At 44.9% G+C, this 19,889-nt stretch overlaps 2 protein-coding genes across 2 annotated transcripts in view; both read right to left on the reverse strand.

Moving 5' to 3' along the window:
- RPTOR (regulatory associated protein of MTOR complex 1) overlaps positions 1-19,889 on the reverse strand; it is a 425,447-nt gene that overhangs the window by 381,287 nt on the left and 24,271 nt on the right. The gene's annotated exons all lie outside the window — the stretch shown is intronic.
- RNF213 (ring finger protein 213) overlaps positions 4,177-19,889 on the reverse strand; it is a 322,271-nt gene continuing 306,558 nt past the window's right edge. The window contains exon 68 of the mRNA XM_050763979.1: positions 4,177-4,456. Within this exon, the coding sequence (XP_050619936.1) occupies positions 4,411-4,456 (46 nt within the window). The 3' untranslated portion in view covers positions 4,177-4,410. The remainder of the gene's footprint in view (positions 4,457-19,889) is intronic.

Consider the following 19,889-nt stretch of genomic DNA (forward strand, 5'->3'; position numbering starts at 1 on the left):
ATATTTTTAGAATAGCATGACCTTGGTGTTAAAACCCAACAAAAACTGTACAGGAAAAAATTACAGGTCACTTACTTTAAACAAAAAGAGATACAAAAATATTAAACCAAACCCAGAAATGCATAAAAAGTGTAGACAGATTATACCTGAAATACAAGGCAGGCCCAACCATTAAAGACACTGTATGTGCACGCATGTGCGCATACCTGCATGCCTACTTTACCATGCTAACAAATTAAAGGAGAAAAAGCATATGATCATCTTGATAGATGCACAAAAAAGCATTTACTAAAATTCAATACCCACTCATTAAATAAACAACGCTTACAAGCAAGAAAGAAACCTTCCTTATCTGATGGAGACTGCTTAAGAAAAGTTAGCCCAAAAAAATCATATTTAATAGGATAAATGTGTTCCCCTTTGGGATAAGAAAAAAGTTAAGGATGCCCCCACATCTATTCAACACTAGTCCTGGTCAATATAGCACAGTTAAAAAAGAAAAAAAGAGAGAAAGTATAAAGATGGGGTAGGAGGGACTGTCATTATTTACAGAAGACTATGACTGTGTTTATAGAAATCCAAATAAATATGTGACAATTCAAATTAAAATATTCCATAAGGTTGCAGGATACAAATCAGTCGATTTAAAAAAAACAAAAACAAAAACTGTATACTGCATCCTATGCACCAGAACAAACAACACACAATTTCTAAGACCCATCAAAATAGCATTTTAAAATTCTGGGAATATATCTAACAAAAGTATCTGAGAATAAATCTATCAAGAGATGTGAAACACTTCTACATGAAAAATTAGAAAACTTAATATTGAAAAGATGTCAAGTTTCTGCCTAAATGATCTATGGACCTACAGATTTGATTAAATCACAATCAAAGCCTCAATATGTTTTTCTGCCTCTCAGTGGAACTTGACCCACCGATTTTAAAATTTCTATGGAAATGCAAAGGGACACAGGGAGTCAAGAAACTCTGGAGGATCCAAATGGGGAGATGTGCTTTTTCAGACCATCAGAAGCCACAGAGACCGGAGTGTGAAGCTGGCACACAGAGAAGCAACCCCCGGAACAGCACAAGGGGCCAGAAACAGACCCAGGCACGTCTCAGCCCTTGGTTCCCACAAAGACGGCCTGCAGAGGAGTAATCATGGTCCCTGCAAGGGAAAGGAGCTGAGACAAATTAAAATTCATATGGAACAGAGCAAAATTGGGCCCTTACTTCATACCATATGCAAAGCCATTGCTGGATGGGCAATAGACTGGTGTGGTTATTAATACATTCTAATTATTCATCCCTAGGACTGCCCTGGGCACACGGGGACTGGCAGTCGCCCTCGTTACGGATCCCAAACATAAAAAACAAAACTATGAAGCTTTTAGGATATATTATGGGACAAAATCTTGACCTTAAAGTTGGAAAACATTTCAACACAAGCATAAAACACAGGGAAAGCACTTACACATTAAACTAGAATTGAACTACATATTTCTGTTTATCAAAAGAGACCATAAACAGACTGAAATATTGCATCGCAGAGAAGATATTTCACAGGAGAAGAAATGTGCCACATATAAACACATTTTAAAAGGACTTTATCCAGAATGTTTAAAGAATTCCTACAAATCAATAAGAAACAATACAACAGGAAAAGGGCAAAAATCCTCAACAGGTACATCACAAAAGATCCTAACCAAATCACCAGTAAGAATATGAAAAGGTCTGGCCGGGCGCGGTGGCTCAAGCCTGTAATCCCAGCACTTTGGGAGGCCGCGACGGGCGGATCACGAGGTCAGGAGATCGAGAGCATCCTGGCTAACACGGTGAAACCCCGTCTCTACTAAAAAAAATACAAAAAAAGCTAGCTGGGCGAGGTGGCAGGCACCTGCAGTCCCAGCTACTCGGGAGGCTGAGGCAGGAGAATGGCATGAACCCGGGAGGCGGAGCTTGCAGTGGGCCAAGATCGCGCCACTGCACTCCAGCCTGGGCGACAGAGCGAGACTCCGTCTCAAAAAAAAAAAAAAAAAAAAAAAAAAAAAAAAAAAAAGAATATGAAAAGGTGGGCAATTTCATTAGTCATGAAGAAAATGAAAATTAAAAACAGAACTTGCATACAGAATCCAGCAATTCTGCCTCTGGGTATATTTATCCAAAGGGATTGAAATCAACATGTTCAAGACACATCTGCACACCCATGTTCATCGTAGCATGGTTCACAATAGCCGAGATATGGAATTTACCAAGGTGTCCAACAAAAAATGAGTGGATAGGCCAGACATGGTGGCTCAGAAGGCAGATCACCTGAGTTCAGGAGTTTGAGACCAACCTGGCCAACATGGTGAAACCCCATCTCTACTAAAAATACAAAAATTAGCCAGGCGTGGTGGTGCACACCTGTAATCCCAGCTACTCAGGAAGCTGAGGCAGGAGAATTGCTTGACCCCAGGAGGTGGGGGTTGCAGTAAGCCGAGTTTACACCACTGCACTCCAGCCGGGGTGACGGAGCAAGACTCTGTCTCAAAAAATAAGAGTGGATAGAGAAAATATGATATACACGCACATGGAATACTACTCAGCCATTAAAAAAAAGAAGGAAATCCTATCATTTGCAACAACATGGATGAACCAGGAGGACATTACGTTAAGTGACATAAGCCACAGAAAGACAAACACTACATGATGTCACTTACATAAGAAATCTAAAAAAACGAAACTCACAGAAGCAGAGTAGAATGGTGGTCACCAGAGGTTAGTGGGTGGAAGGGGTAGGGGAGATGTTGGTCAAAAGGCACAAGGTTTCAGTTGGACAGGGAGAATAAGTTCAGAGATCTACTATGCAGCATGCTGACTATAGTTAATAACACTACATATTTGAAAATTGCAAAGAGATTATAAATGGTCTCAACACCAAAAAAAAAAAAAAAAAAAAAAAAAAAGATACATATGTATGGTGATGGTTGTGTTGATGAGCTGGATTTAATCATTCCCCAATGTATGTATCTCCCAAAACATCACATTGTATCCCATAAATAAACACAACTTTTCAAAGTGGGGGGTGGGGGAAGAAAATTAAAAGTCATGATATAATACAAACCCACAGGAATGACCACGGTGAAAATGCGTAACAGTGTGGGCCAGAGTGCAGGGCAGCAGAAACAACCTCAGCTAAAACCCAACCTGTTTCCTACGCAGTGCCACTCCTAGGTAACTACCCCCCAAAAATCCACACAGAGGCTACCCAAAAGTCATATGTAGAAATGTTTATAGCAGCTCTATTCATCATACACACACTGGGCAACCCAGGTTTTCCACACGGCCATTCAGTGGCTCACAACAACAGCAAGAATAACCGCGGTTACACAGGGCAACAGAATTTACCTCGGGTATCTTACAAGACAGAAAAGAGCGCAGATACTATGATGATGTCTATATACGTTTCCACACCAGGCAAAGCTATATTACTTCGGGGATGCACACACAGCTGATCAAACTGTGAGAAAAGAAAAAGGCAAGGGAGTGCATGCTGCACCATCGGGGAGGGACTGCGGGGGAGGCCAGAGGGGCGAGCGGGGCTGCGACGACGGCGCGGTGAGGCGCCCTGACTGCACTCGACGAGATCCGTGTTGTTTCTGGATATTCCACCGCATTCCTTCTGTACACACAGCACATTCTCGAAGCTCACAAAGGTCGAGAACATTGCTGACGTGGCCCACGACCTGCTCGTGTTTTCATCCGGCAGACACGGAGCACAGCTCCACACTGAGCATGCTCTGCAGGGCCTGCTTGCCAGCAAGCCCGTGGAACTCCACTCCGAGGAAAATGAACAGCTATCACACATGGCAAAACGTGAGAAAGGCCATGAAAAACATATCAGGTTAGTAGAGGAAAACTCAGACATTTGGGCCAGACCCTGAAGAGCTGCTGGTGATATCTGAACACTCAAACTCGGGACAGCCTTGGAGTAGAAGGAACGGACACCGGCGTCCCTGCGCGTGATGGGCAGGACAGGAAGGTGCAGCGCCTGGGACTGCTCTTCAGTTCCCGCCTGGCAGCTGGAGCACAGGCCCCGACGGCAGAGGGCGAGGAGAGAGGAGAGGGCTGGCACGCCCGGGGCCCTGCCCAGCCAGAGCCACACAGGCAGAAACAGCAAGGCGGGTACCGGAGCACCACGCTGGCCCAAACTTTTTTGCTGCTTTTTCCTTTTAATTCTTTGTTACTTTTTTGAAACAGAAACTGAAGTGTTGAATTTTTGGCCAAATGGAAAGGGGAGTGAAAAACAGACACCCACATCTTTGAAGGCAACTTCCCCCAATCCATGACCTGTGATCATGACGCGGTTACTACATACAGGATCATGGGGCAGGCAGGAGGCACCAATCAGTTGAGAGACTCAATTTACCAAAATCTATGAAAGCCCAAGTGTGGATTTTTGTCTCTCAGGCTCAATTTCAGAGAAAAATAGGCCTGTATAAAACTAGCATCTGTAGAGAGATCAGGATGGGCTGAAGTAGAAGTTAATATATGGCTTCCCAGTTGAACCAAACAATTAAATCTATGCCAGAAACGGGGGATTGATGCCCTCACAGACTCTCAGCATCCTGCCTGGCGTCCCCTCCATCTGCCTGGCTGCAGACCGCCTTCCGACAAACTGCAAACAACATTATGACAGATGTGGAAACGTTAGCTCACAGCCACCGCTGAGAACGGGGCTCAGAAGACCTCGGAACAATATTCAATGCATTGTACTGAAGAATTCTGAGCACAGAGTGTATGTACCTAAATTATAAGATGAAGCAGATTTAGAATGAGTATTTTTCATAAATACTACAAATTTTGAACCTCTAGCCACTACAGAATTGGTTAACAGGCATTCAAATACTTTAAAACTCAAACCAAAAATAATATAATTCCTAAATTAAGTATACCTCCAGGCTTGTCTTCATATTACACATTATAAAATCTAATCTATATATAAGTGGCTCCAAGTAGAATTCACTTTAAGAAGCAGCACTGTGCCTAAACTATGCAATTGCTTAAGGCCCATAAGCCTGAGCGTGGTAGCAGCACGCACATTCGGGACCACCCTAGGCAAGTGCTGTGCACGGTTCCCCCGGAGCTGCGTGACCCAGGGTCCCCCTCACGGGTGCAGCAGCCCTGTGTGCCTCCAGGGCACTGAGGAAAAAATAATAAAAAACCGGCCGGGCGCGGTGGCTCACGTATGTAATCCCAGCACTTTGGGAAGCCAAGGCAGACGGATCACGAGGTCAGGAGATCAAGACCATCCTGGCTAACACGGTGAAACCCCGTCTCTACTAAAAATACAAAAAACTTAGCTAGGCATGGTGGCAGGTGCCTGTAGTCCCAGCCACTCGGGAGGCTAAGGCAGGAGAATTGCTTGAACCCAGGGGGCGGAGTTTGCAGTGAGCTGAGATCGCACCACTACACTCTAGCCTGGGCAACAGAGCAAGACTCCGTCTCAAAAATAATAATAATAATAACAATAATAATAATAAACCAAAGCACTGGAACAAGAACAGGATATTATAAAACTAACCACATTCTTACATAATTTGGTTTTAAGTCAATTTCCAAATGGCACCCCTCCCCAGCTTTCTACAGCTATTCACATAAAAGCAAAGTCTCATTTTCTTTCAGAAAAGTGTAACAGAGTTGGGGGAAAGGATACAGAATCCAGTCATAGCTGGCTCATGCTCTTTCTATATTTTATGAATCCATACAAATAATATGTGGCTTATCTTAAATGTTTGAACTCTGGTAACATCTTGTCGGTGAATACCCAACACATCTGAGGTCAATTTATTTTAATAAAGCCTCATGACTCACCAGCTAACACAGCCTTGGTTTAATTCAAGGATCAAAGCATAATTCCCATTTTCTCATGATAACAATGTTTCTAAGAGATAAAGGCAGTAAACACATTGATGGCCTCCACATTCCATCCAGACGGGGCCATGAGGCTGAATTCTGCGGCTAGCCAGTCTCTGATAAGGGGAAGCCCCGAGGAAGTCGAAAGGGGAAAAGTTGTGGGAAAAACGAAGCATGGGGAAAGGACTTTCTCTGCCATTTTATTGAGACGTGGTAAACAGAGTAACACGTAAAGGGAAAATCACACTCCTGGCAGAGTCTTCCCTCCATCCACAGATGAGGATGCTGCAGGTTTCTATAGCAGTAGTCCTCTTTGTTCTAGGTGGTCAGGAGAATTTCCACAGGGCTTTTTCCCAAAAGAATTCCACTCATCTTGAAAGGCAGTTATTTATGAGTCACCTTATAAGGTTTAAATTATTATTTTTTACATTTTTTTTTTAGTTCCCCTGAGTTCTGACCTTAAGAGCTCAAAGAAAAATTCAGCACTTCACAATCCTCCTCTGAAACCCCCAGGTTTTTCTAGAGCTCTCAGTAAAAATCCAACACACAGAAACTAAACTCCATCCAAGTGCAATTCAAGGCAGGATACTGATTCCCCTTCCCAGCTTAGAAAGAACTCAGCACTCAGAGGAAAACATTCAAGATAGAAGTGGGGGTCTCCTCGGCCTGGCTGAGCCCGCACTGCCTGGCTCCAGCTCCCTGCTCGGTCCCCATGTGCCATGCCCCTGACGTCTCAGAGCAGGCCCCACAGCCAGGGCTGGGAGCAAACAACCAACAGCACCTTCCCCGCCTGCAACCACAGGCAGCTGCCCGAGGACAGGAGGCAGAGGGTGACCACTGCAGAGCTGGGGGACACCCTCCGCCACCGCCTCAGTGACATGGACACCTGAGCAAAGGTCTCTTTCTCCACTCACCATGGGCCAAATAAGAGCATGCTGGGTACCCCTTTCCTCCTCCTGACCAGCGGCAGGGCTGGAGGCAGCTGCACCTCATACCGTCGGAGAGCTGATTCCGGGGGCGCTTCCTGTTTCTACTCCGCGATAGCTTTCCTCAGGGGAACCCGGAGCACCTTCCAGAGATGCCCTTGTTACTCCCCCTCATTACCGGGTTGGGAGGCCAGTGGATTATCCTCACAGTACAGATGAAGACTGAAGGCAAGAGGCGGGGCGGCTCCCGGAAGCACAGGTGTTGGGCCCAGAGGTGGCACAGGCTCCTGCCAGCCCTCAAGAGGCCTCCACCAGCTCACAAGGCCCCACGCAGGACAGGCCTCAGGAAGAGGCAGTGCACAGCCAGGCATGGTGGCTCACACCTATAATCCCAGCACTTTGGGAGGCTGAGGCGTGCAGATCACTTGAGGTCAGGAGTTTGAGACCAGCCTGGCCAACATGGCAAAACCCCGTCTCTACTAAATGTAGAAAAATTCGCCTGGCATGATGGTGCATGCCTGTAATCCCAGCTACTCGGGAGGCTGAGGCAGAAGAGAATCACTTGAACCCAGGAAGCAGAGGCTGCACTGAGCCGTGATCACGCCACTGCACTCCAGCCTGGGCAACAGAGCAAGACTCCGTCTCAGGAAGAAAAAAAAAAGAGGAAAGAGGCAGTGGACAGGGACCACAGTTAGTATTTTCTAACGTACAGCTTGGTTGACAACTGCCTTTACGTGTACTGAAAGTATAACTGAGAATATTTAGCCAGGCATGGTGGCACATGCCTGGGGTCCCAGCTACTCAGGAGGCTGAAGTGGGAGGATTGCTTGAACCTGGGAGGCGAAAGTTGCAGTGAGCCAAGATCACACCACTGCTCTCTGTCAAGCCTGGGCGACAGAGTGGGACCCTGTCTCAAAAAAAAAAGGATAATAGAGGCTTAAAATTGTGAAAAATTTTTCTAATAGATTTAAAACAGCCCATTTGTCCTCTGTCACCCTCACACTTAAGCATATGTGTCAGATGCACACATGTATGTGCGATCAGAGAGGGCCGTGCAGCTCAGGGGAGCAGGATCTGCATCCACAGTCTAATTGTTCAGGGAACAGAAAAGAAGTGGTTCCAACCTGCTGGGCCTGCACTCAGGAACTTGGCAACAGCACCCCTTCAGATATTCGCATCAATCACAGTATACATGCATCCTTACCCTACTTCACAGGAAACTGATGTTCTGAGTGTTTAAAGGCTCAACCCATCTAAGTCCACAAGCCAGGAATCGGCTGAGCTGTCCTCTGAATCCAGTCCACCTAGTACCCATGCTTCCACCACAAGCATCTTCCCAGCAACACAGAAATCCCATGACATCCTGAGAGGGGCCATTTAGTTCCTCCTGGAATGTTCAATGAGTGAAATGAGGCTGTCGCATGGCGGCATCCACTTGCAGCTGGTCCTCAGAAGCCATAGTCGGAGCTCTCCCTCTCTAGTGCCCAGGGAGGCACTTCTCAGCCTGAAAAAGAGTATCCAAGTTCCTCCAGAGCCTTCTCTCTCCTTCAACTTCCCCAGCTCTCTGCAGCTCTCCCTAAGGGGCACTGCTTCCAGGCCTCTCAGGGTCCTAGATCACTCCCCTTGGCCACCACTTCTCAGGTGTGCTCTGTGAATGCAGCTCAAAATAGAACGTCCCGAAGAAAATCAGATGCTCCATGAGCCGTCTCCGCTTCAGAGAATAACAGGGATCCACTGGCCCGAAAATGGACAATGATTAAAGCCACCACATACACAGGGGCTTTCACAGGAATGGCTAAATGTTTATCTGCATTTACACAATTGATGGGAAAAATAAAGGGGGAAGGAAGGAAGGGAGGAAGAAAGCAAGGGAGGAAGGGAGCAAGGGAGAGAAAGGGGAGACTAAATGCAAGACTTTCCAAGTACCTCTGTTACATTTTACCACAATCTACCAGCATGTCATCCTTTCAAGGGTGGGGTAAACCATGAGTCTTTCATCTACATCAGTACCTGTCCTTCCCAACTTTGTATCACCAGCACTCAGTAATCACGCCTTCCAAATCTGTATCCAACACACTGATGAAAATGATGAACAGGAAAGGTTTAATCACAGAGCCCCAAGTCACACTTCCAAGGGGACCTTCCTCGAGGTTGAAAGAGGAACAAAATAATCCTCAGGATATGGGTGGCCACAGATTCACCTAGTACGAAAGGCCACACAGGCTAGGCATGGTGGCTCATGCCTGCAATCCCAGCACTTTAGGAGGCTGACGTGGGAGGACCACTTTAGCTCAGAAGTTTGAGACCAGCCTGGGCAACATAGGGAGACCCCCATCTCTACAAAAAATAAAAATAAAAAATTAGCCAGGTATGGTGGCATGCACCTGTGGTCCCAGCTACTCGGGAGGCTGAGGTGGGAAGTTTGCTGGAGCTGAGGAGTTCGAGGCTACAGTGAACTGTGATCATGCCACTGCACTCCACCCCAGGAAACAGAGCGAGACCCTGTCTCCAAAACAAAAAACAACCAAAAAAAACCCCACACGGGTCACTTTTCACTGTTTTACTTACAAGTGGACAAAGGGCATAAACAATTAAAAGTAATGAAGCTGACCCATAAACATATGTAAAAATGTTCAACTACACTAATAATCAAAAAGCATAATTAAAACAATGAAATGGTCAAGTGTCTACTTAATTGCAAAGATATTTTTGAATGGCAATGCACAGGGCTGGCAACCGAGCCAGAAAAAAGCCTCCCTCAGACCCCACGAGCGGGCACATAAAACGGGACACACTTTCCAAAGAGCAATTCTGCAAAACGTGCCAATTCCCCTAAAGGCGATTTATTATTTATCCAGTTACTTATATCACTTCCAGAAACCACACTGAGAAAATAACCAGAAATCTGAACAAAGATGTATACACTGCCTCATCATGTTAGTTATAATACTGAAAAATCAGAAACAACCTAAATGTCTGATAGCACAAAAGTGGTTACATTATAGGTACTTCCCAATAATAAAATACATGCGTGTATTTCCAAAGAGTCTCCTGAAGAAGGAGATGAGATCAGGAAACGCGCCTGACTGTGAGGAAGCCATGTTTGCACATAGTAATTGGCCTTTCTTTTCTAAGTAGTTCTAAGTCAATTATTTTAAAATTCCAGTTCTCTTTCTAAATACAGAAGCAAAGCAGCCCGTGACAGATGCCGTGCTGAGGCTCCTCTTCCTAGGCAGCACTGCACCAGGAGTGATCCCACACTCAGAATCCTTGGAATGAGAAGTATAAAGGGGAGAAGTTAATCCCAGAACTTCAAAAAGACCTGCACTGAAATCCTCAACTCTAGTAAATGACACTTAACTACCCCACATGCAGATTTTTAAGAACATGGCTTACAAAAAAGGTTGAACTTTCTCATTCACATGGATCCCAGACCCCCTGGAAATATCTTAATTTGCTCTCTTCGTTTAAAAGAATAGTCCTTGGGCAAGGCCAGCAGGTTCAGTGATGTGGCTGTAAGACTCCGCCTCTGGGACAGAGAAAAGACTACCTCCTCTTCCTCACCGCCAGCTCTCCTGACAGCTTCCCTGGGCTTCAGTCGGGGTGAAGTGTTGTTGTGGCAAAAACCTCTTGCTATAAAGATTAGGAAGGGCCGGAGTGGTGGCTCACGCCTGTAATCCCAGCACTTTGGGAGGCCAAGGCAGGCGGATCACCTGAGATCGGGAGTTCAAAACCAGCCTGACCAACATCGAGAAACCCCGTCTCTACTAATAGCACAAAATTAGTCAGGGTGGTGGCACATGCCTGTAATCCCTGCTACTCGGGAGGCTGAGGCAAGAGAATCGCTTGAACCCAGGAGGTGGTTGAGGTGAGCCAAGATCGCACCATTGCACTCCAGCCTGGGCAACAAGAATGAAACTCCATCTCAAAATAAATAAATAAATAAATAAATAAATAAATAAATAAATAAAAGATCAGGAAGGGATCCACAAAGTCCTTGAGGCCCTCCCTCGGGCAAAGCGCAGAGGCTCAGATCCCGTATGTAAACAACAACCCAGAGGATCTGCGCTGAGTGCAATGCAGAGTACCTGTGTAAGGTGGTTATAAGTTGCAAGGGGACAAAACAAGTAAGGAGAGTTGCAAGGGGACAAAGCTAAACCCTAAAATTACTGCTACCGCATGAACTTCAAACGCGTCCAGGACCCCCCAGGGAGGCTGGCAGGCGAGGAGAGAGGATGGTTCCCTTCCCAGATGCCGGCCGCCCCCACGCCCTCCCGCTTCCTTCTGCTCCCAGGCCCCCGCACTGTGCACCTAGCAGCGGTGCCAGCAAGCGCCAGGCTGTGTCCCTACCTCAGTGGCCCAAGCCCCAGCTCACTGGGCCCCTTCTCTAGCCATCTAGATTTTAGTAACTCCAGCCTCTTCTATTTGTTCCCCCAGCCCTAGCGGCAGCGGCTGCCTCCTGCAGTTACCATCTCAGCCAAGGTTTCCTTTTCGCCCTTTCAGCCCCTCGAACGCCTGTAAAACCAATTCCCTACCTCAATCCCCTTGGTTGAGAAACCCGGTGTGTTCTCTGTCTTCTTTACTGGATCTTGGTGGATACACCTTCTAATGCTTCAACTCAAAGAGAAAAGACACACATAAATCAGAAGCCACAGAGCCCACAGAAAGCAGCCACGTCTGTCCTGCTGTTTGGCCATGCTGGGAAGCGGGACAGTTTGTGTTGGTCAGAAATCACGACTGCAAGATATCCCTCTCTTCCCTCAGCGCTCACACCACTTGGGAGACATTCAGGCCTGAGTTCAGGGGACCTTCTGCAAACTACTTCACCTCTCAAGCCTTCAATTTCCTCCCTTGAAACTCAGGACCAAAGCAGTGCCAACATTGCAATGACTGTTGACATCTGGAGTGAAATGTGCCGCCTCCGCCCCACCCGCACCACTCACTCATGGAAGATCCTTCACTCCACACTAAACAACCCAGCTCCCGACTGCAGTTCCTCAGATGACAGTTCGCATCCCTTTACTATCTCAGCCACGCACCTTGAATAAACTCCAATGTAACGTGCAATCTTTTTAAACAGGGCGCTGTTTAAAGACAGCTCAAGAGCAGAGAGGCTACCTCTGCCTCAGTCTGGAAGCTGTACTCTATTCACACAGCCAGAAGCCCACAGCCAGGGTCTGATGCATTTGGCTTCACAGCACATCCCAGTGTCAGGCCATATTTTGCCTTCAATCAACTAAAATAACCTAAACATGTTTTCACAAGCGTAAGAGTGTTCAAACTGACACTGCTTCATTAAGCGTAGGTCTTCCAGATTACAAAGAAAGCCCATTCTGCATCTTAGCGATTCACCCTCTCCCTCTAGGAGGGCTGCAGGTCCAAGGCCCTTTGAAGAGAATGGCACTGGAGACGAGCAAGCTGCTGAAACACAGCACTGAGAAGCCTGGCTCCAGAGCTGGACCGGCAGCTTCCACACAGCGTGACACGCTGGCCATGACACCCTGCTGCTACCTCTTTATCTATTGCTTGATGAAAAGTGTTGACTGTACACTTACCCAATTCTTCAATGACTTCTGTCGAAAGCATTGTAAATAAGCTGGAGAGTCGGGCGCAATGGCTTACGCCTCTAATGCCAGCACTTCGGGAGGCCGAGGCAGGAGGATTGCTTGAACCCAGGAGTTCAAGACAAGCCTGGGCCACATAGGGAGACCCTAGCTCTACAAAAAAATTTAAAACTTGCCAGGTGTGGTGGCATGCACCTGTAGTACCAGCTGTCCTCAAAGTCTAAAGGAAAACATGACTCTAGAATTCCATCCCTAGGAAAAATACCTTTCAAGAATGACAGCTGAGGCCGGGTGTGGTGGCTCATGCCTATAATCACAGCACTTTGGGAGGCCAGGTCAGAAGGATCGCCTGAAGTCAGGAGTTCAAGATTAGCCTGATCAACATGGTGAAACCCCATCTCTACTAAAAATACAAAATTAGCCAGACATGGTGGTGCATGCCTGTAATTTCAGCTACTTGGGAGGCTGAGGCAGGCGAATCATTTGAACCTGGGAGGCAGAGGTTGCAGTGAGCTGAGATCGCACCACTGCACTCCAGCCTGGGCAACAAGAGCAAAGCTGCATCTCAAAAAAAAAAAAAAAAAGAATTATGACTGAATAAAGATATTTTCAGAGGCCAGGCATGGGAGCTCACGCCTGTAATCCCAGCATTTTGGGAGGCCGAGGCAGGTGGATCACCTAAGCCCATGAGTTCGAGACAAGCCTGGGCCACAGGGCAAAACCCCACCTCTACAAAAAATATAAAAACTTAGCTGGCTATGGTGGTACACACCTGTTGTCCCATCTACACAAGAGTCTGAGGTGGGAGGATCGCTTGAACCCAGGAGGTAGAGGTTGCAGTGAGCCAAGGTCACGCCACTGTACTCTAGCCTGGACAACAGAGCAAGACCCTGTCTCAAAAAAACAAAAACAAACAAACAAAAAGAGATATTTTCAGACTAACGAAGTGAATGCGGCATCAGTAGACTATCATGAGAAAAGAATTCTGAAATCTTTCAGTCAAAGTAGGCGGCCCCATAGGAAAGTTCTGAGATGCTAAAGGAAAGGAGAGCGAAGAGTCAAAAGTATGTGCCTCAGCCTGAAAGAACAATGACTGTCAAAAACAAAGATGGTAACTTGGGGTGCTAAAAAATAAAATACTGTACACAGCAATACTCACATATAAGAAACAAATGGATTAAATAATTTCCTAAGTCTTGGATTGTCTAAGAAAAGAATAAAGATCGTAACGGACGTTATACCATTTTCAGTATTCCTACTATAATTTCTAAGAAACTATTACAAGAGAAAAACAGTGCACTGCTTCAAAAATAGTAAAAGGAAAGAAATTAAATATTTTCAATCCATAAAAAGGCATTTTAAAAAAACAGTACAGGCCGGGCGCGGTGGCTCAAGCCTGTAATCCCAGCACTTTGGGAGGCCGAGACGGGCGGATCACGAGGTCAGGAGATCGAGACCATCCTGGCTGACACAGTGAAACCCCGTCTCTACTAAAAAATACAAAAAAACTAGCCGGGCGAGGTGGCGGGCGCCTGTAATCCCAGCTACTCGGGAGGCTGAGGCAGGAGAATGGCGTGAACCCGGGAGGCGGAGCTTGCAGTGAGCCAAGATCACGCCACTGCACTCCAGCCTGGGCGGCAGAGCGAGACTCTGTCTCAAAAAAAAAAAAAAACAGTACAGGAAGGATAAATAGAAAGCACAAAAGAGATGGCAGATTTAGGCCCCAATGTAGACTAAGTGCTCCAACTGAAAGACAAAAATCATCAGACTGATCTGTTTTAATCCAACTACAAGCTGTTTACAGGAGACATATGAACAATATAAGGCTACCGAAGTGTTGACTTACATAAAAGGACAAATAAACAAGACTGACACTAACCAAGAGAAAACTAGTGTAACTATCCTGAGACAAAACAGACTGTAAGGCAAAAGGTTTCATTAGGGATAAAGAGTCACTTTACAACAATATAGACTCAACTCACCAGGAAGATACAACAGGTTTACAACAATATGGCCTCAAAATATAAATGAAGCACAAATGGACAGAGAATTATGTCTAAATATGTCTAATAAGGAGAATTAGACGTATTTACAATGATAGTGAGAAGTGTTGATATACCTCTCTGTTACTGATAGACAAAGTCAAAAAAATCAGTAAAGTGTAAATGATTTGTACACCACAAATAAAACATTTGACTTAATGGACACATATAAAAGGTGGCACCATTTTTTGTTTTTTTTGTGGGGGGGGGTGGGGGGGGGGGGGTTGTGGTGTGGGGGGGGCGGGGGGGGGGGGGTGGGGGGCGGGGGGGGGGGGGGGGGGGGGCTGCACAGCTGTACACATGCATCGTGTTCAAGTATACAGGGAACATTTACAAAAACTCACCACACACAGGCCCATAAGGCACAGAGCAGCTGAAATTCCAAGCATGTGCATGCATGCACGCGTGTGCACACAGCGGTGCAACCTACATCATCCGCAACACGAGGGGGCGCCATTCGCACACAGCAATGGAGTGGATGGCTCCCCCTACAGACGTGCAGTGCACCTGCTACCACTCTGCTGACACAGATGTCTTTCGATCAAAATGCAATTAAGAAATCAAAAATAAATCCTAGGAAAAGTCTTCTATGTTTAAAAATTACAACACTTTTAAATAATAAATTGATCAAGTCAAAATAAAATTTAGAGAATAATTTGAACTGAACAAAAATAGTGTATATCCAGCCAGGCATGGTGGTTCATGCCTATAATCCCAGCACTTTGGGAGGCCAAGGCAGGAGGAGCCAGGAGTTCAAGACCAGCCTTGGCAACACAGGGAGACCTCATATCTAAAATAAATAAATAATAAATAAATAAATTTGTTTTTAAAAACTACTACTTGTTGAATGCCACTAAGCATTTACATTTTTAAATGTTAAGTGCATACATTAGAAAAGACAATTGGTGGCCGGGCGTGGTGGCTCAAGCCTGTAATCCCAGCACTTTGGGAAGCCGAGACGGGCGGATCATGAGGTCAGGAGATCGAGACCATCCTGGCTAACACGGTGAAACCCCGTCTCTACTAAAAAATACAAAACACCAGCCGGGCGAGGTGGCGGGTGCCTGTAGTCCCAGCTACTCAGGAGGCTGAGGCAGGAGAATGGTGTAAACCCGGGAGGTGGAGCTTGCACTACATTCCAGCCTGAGAGCCTGGGTGACAGAATGAGACTCCGTCTCAAAAAAAAAAAAAAAGAAAAGAAAAGACAATTGGCTGAAAACTAGTAAGGTAAGTACTCATCTCAAGAATCTCCCCCTCAAGAATGTGGGAAAGGCAATAAAACAAACGCAAGGGAAGTAGAAAGAAGAAAATAATAAGATATAAAATAAACTAGGGGGCCAAGAATGGTGGCTCACATCCGTAATCCCAGCATTTTGGGAGGCCAGGGCAGGAGGATCACTGGAGCCCAAGGAGTTCCAAGATGAGCCTAAGAAACATAAGGAGACCCTGTCTCTACAAAAAAATAATAATAAATAAATAAATAAATAAAAATTTAAATAAGCTGGGCGTGGTGGCACACATCTGTAGTCCCAGTTACTTGGGAGGCTAAGCGGGGAAGATCACTTGAGCCCAAGAGTTCAAGGCTGCAGTGAGCCGTGATCGCAACACTGCACTCCAGCCTGGATGACAAAGCAAGATCTTGTCTCAAAAAAACCAAAACAAAAAAAAAGAGTGGACACACAAATCTCAATGTCAGGAATAAAAAGGAAACATTACTACAATCCCATTGACTTTAAAAAGATCATAAGAGGATGTTACAAACAACTTTATGCCTATAAATTTGAAACCTAGATGAAATCAACAAAGTCTTCTTAAAATGTAACTTACCAAAACTGACTCAAAAAGGAAAAAAAAAAATTAAAAGCTTAAATCAGAACTTTAAAAACTTTTTTACAAACAACACTTTAGGATTACATGACTTCACGGGCAAGTTCTACCAGGCATTTGCGGAACAATTTATTCCCAGCCTGGACACGAACTCTCGGGAACTCAAGAACTGACATGAAGCCCAAACCTTCCCCAGACCCAGGCATGTGGGCAGATAGCTGTAGGGCTGACTCTCGCAGCCCTGCTGCCCTGGAAATGCACCAGTTAAGATAAACGGGGAAGGCTGCTGCTAGGAGCTGATTCTCCACCTGGGTTCCCATGAGCCTTCTGATCTGTGGATGTCCTGGAGTAGAGGTGTAAGGTGGCCTCATGATTAGAATGACAGTCAAGACCAGCATGAAACCACAGCTGGTTCCTCTGCATCCACACCCCTCACATAACTGCATCCCATCCCCGGCAGCCTTACACACTCTTCAGGATCAAGGGGGCAGGAAGCTGTGTGCATGGCTGCCGGGGCTCCTGATGACATGGAGATATCATGAATGCTGCATATAAAGCAATAGATAAAAATAATTTTTATTCTTATATACCTACCAAATAACATGCTAAAAGCTTAAATTTTTTAAAGGTGCCTCTTAGGACAGCATCAAAATAATATCAAGTACTTAAAAGAATTCCAACAAAAGATGGGCAACACCTCTACAGGGAAAAGTATATAACTTAATTCAGGGAAATTAAAGAAGACCTATCTAAATAAGAGATATGCCACGCATGTGGACCAGAAGTCTCAGTTCTGAAAAGGTATCAAATCTGTCCAAATTGATGTATAGGCTCAATGCAATCCCAATCAAATACCCCCCAAATTTTCTTTCTTTGAACTCGACAAGCTAATTGTTAAACCTATAAGAAGAACAAAAGAACAAGAATAACCGAGACATTCTCAAGAAAAACAAGTGCTTCCTTCACACGATATTTTATAAAGCCCTAGTAATTAAAGTAGACGCAGTGGTGCTAGGGCTGACCAATGACACCAGCAGATCAATGGGATAAACAGAAAGTCCCAAACAGACCTACACTGGTCACTTGGCCTATGACAGAGCACTGCAACTGAGGAAGAAGGATGAGCTTTTCACAAAAATCTACTAAAACAACTAGATATCCACATGGGAAACTAGATCCCTACCTTAAACCATACACAAAGTTTATACAAAACGTAAATGGGAAAGAAAAAGCATAAAGCCATAATAGACAATATCAGAGATTACCTTCATGCCATCAAGGGAGAGAGTTCCTAAACAAGATGCAAAAAAAGCACTGACCTTAAAAGGAACAGACTGATTATCAGACCACATTAAAATGGAGAATGTCAAAAGACCCCATAAGGAACGTGAAAAAACAAGCCTCCGAGTAGAAAGATTTTGGAATTCGGTTTTGGTTTTGGTTTTGGTTTTTTAGAGACAGGGTCTCACTCTGTCACCCAGGCTGGAGTGTGCTGGTGCGATCTCGGCTCACTGCAGCCGGAACTGCTGGGATCAAGCCATCCTCCTGCCTCAGCCTCCCAAGCAGCTGAGACTGCAGATGCGCACTACCATGCCCGGCTAATTTTTTTTTTTTTTTTTTTTTTTTTTTTTTTTTTGGTAGAGATGGGGTTTCACTATGTTGCCCAGGCTGGGAGGTATTTATAATGCACATTCAATATATGTAAAAGCTCCTAAAATCAGTAAGAAAAACACAATTCAACAGAAAACTGGGGGAAAGACTTCAACAGGCATTTAAAAAAAAAAGAGAAGAAAATATACAGTGATCTTATATCTTATGCCTGCTTATGCGTCCCAGAATATATGAGGATGCTCACTTCTCCGAGGAGTTTGAGACCAGTCTGGGCAACATGGCAAAACCCCATCTCTACAAAAAAATACAAAGAAAAAGAAGCCGGGTGTGATGGCACCTGGCTGTAGTCCCAGTTACTTGGGAGGCTGAGGTGGGAAGATCACCTGACCGCGGGAGGTCGAGGCTGCAGTGAGCCATGATGGTGCCACTGCACTCCAACCTGGGTGACAGAGTGAGACTCTCTCTAAATAAATAAATAATGCTAATTTCAACATTGTTCAGCAGTAGAATGGATAAGTAAATTGTGATATATACATGAAATGAGATATTACATAGAAGTAAACAACAGATATTCAACCACCTGATTCTTTGTTTAAAAAAGAATTTAAAATAGTTACTCTACGCCTACAGCATACCCAAATGTTTTTCTCAACCCACCTGATTCTTATCAATACGATACTGAGAAAAGAAGCAAACCACGAAAAACTGAAGTACAGTTTTTAAAGATGCACGCATAGGTAGGAAAACCATTAAGAAAAGTGAAGAGGCTGGGCATAGTGGCTCACGCCTATAATCCCAGCACTTTGGGAGGCCAAGGCAGGCAGATTGCTTGAGCTCAGGAGTTTGAGACCAGCCTGGGCAACATGATGAAGCCCTGTCTCTAGAAAAAATACAAAAATTAGCTTGGTGTGGTGGTGTGCACCTGTAGTCTCAGTTACCTGGGAAGCTGAGGTGAGAGGATCAATTGAGCCCAGGAGGCTGAGGCTGCAGTGAGCGATGATCACACCACCTCACTCCAGTCTGGGAGACAGAATGATACCCCATCTCAAAAGAAAAGTGAAGAAATAATTATTGCCAATAAAAGGAAGAAAAGTATTTGCCTCTTGAAGAAAAGGAGTAACTGTGATCAAGGTGCAACACATAAAGAACTCCTAGGGTACTGAAATATTCTATATCTTGACTGGGCTGGGGGAACACATGTTTTTATAAATACTGATGGAATTGTAAATAGATGTTTTCTGTACTCTTTACTTCCTAATTTTAAAAAAGAAAGAAATCAAATCAGACTAGAAAGGACCTTCTTAAACAAAATAGCTAAATGAAAAGAACAATTAGACCATTTTCTATAGGACTTGAACAATTATTAACACCAGAAGAGGATTTCTGTATAATTAACTAAATCTTTAAGGTAGCGAGCCAAATCCGGCACTCTAGCACTACATGACTGAGTGCCCAATTTAGATCTGTAACACCAAAACAGGAGGATTTTATCCTTAAATCCTCTTACGTGTTTAACAATTATTTCCGTTTCAACCTCTGACCTACCTGGCTTTATAAAGCCCAAATGAAATGCAAATGTTTCTATCAGAGAAAGGAGAAACTCTAAATCTAGCCTTGTAAATTAGTTGTCTAGGGATTATGAAAGCTGAACTCTTCCAAACTTTAATCTGTACTATTAATGTGATATACCAATGTAATCTTAAATATTAATTTCGTGTGAAAGTTGGAAAGTGAAACTCCACTGGAGGGGGAAAATTAGGTTCAGTGAAAGAACAACTCATTAATACATAACAACTTATTAACTGCAAAGAATCAACCATCAGGCCGAGCATGATGGCTCATGCCTGTAATCCCAGCACTTTGGGAGGCCGAGGCAGACAGATCACTTGAGGTCAGGAGTTTGAGACCAGCCTGGCCAACATGGTAAAACCCCGTCTGTACTAAAAATGCAAAAATTAGCCAGGCATGGTGGTGGATACCCGTAGCCTCAGATGTTCAGGAGGCTGAGGCAGGAGAAT

The sequence above is a fragment of the Macaca thibetana genome, chromosome 16, assembly GCF_024542745.1.
Source record: "Macaca thibetana thibetana isolate TM-01 chromosome 16, ASM2454274v1, whole genome shotgun sequence".
NCBI lineage: Eukaryota > Metazoa > Chordata > Mammalia > Primates > Cercopithecidae > Macaca > Macaca thibetana.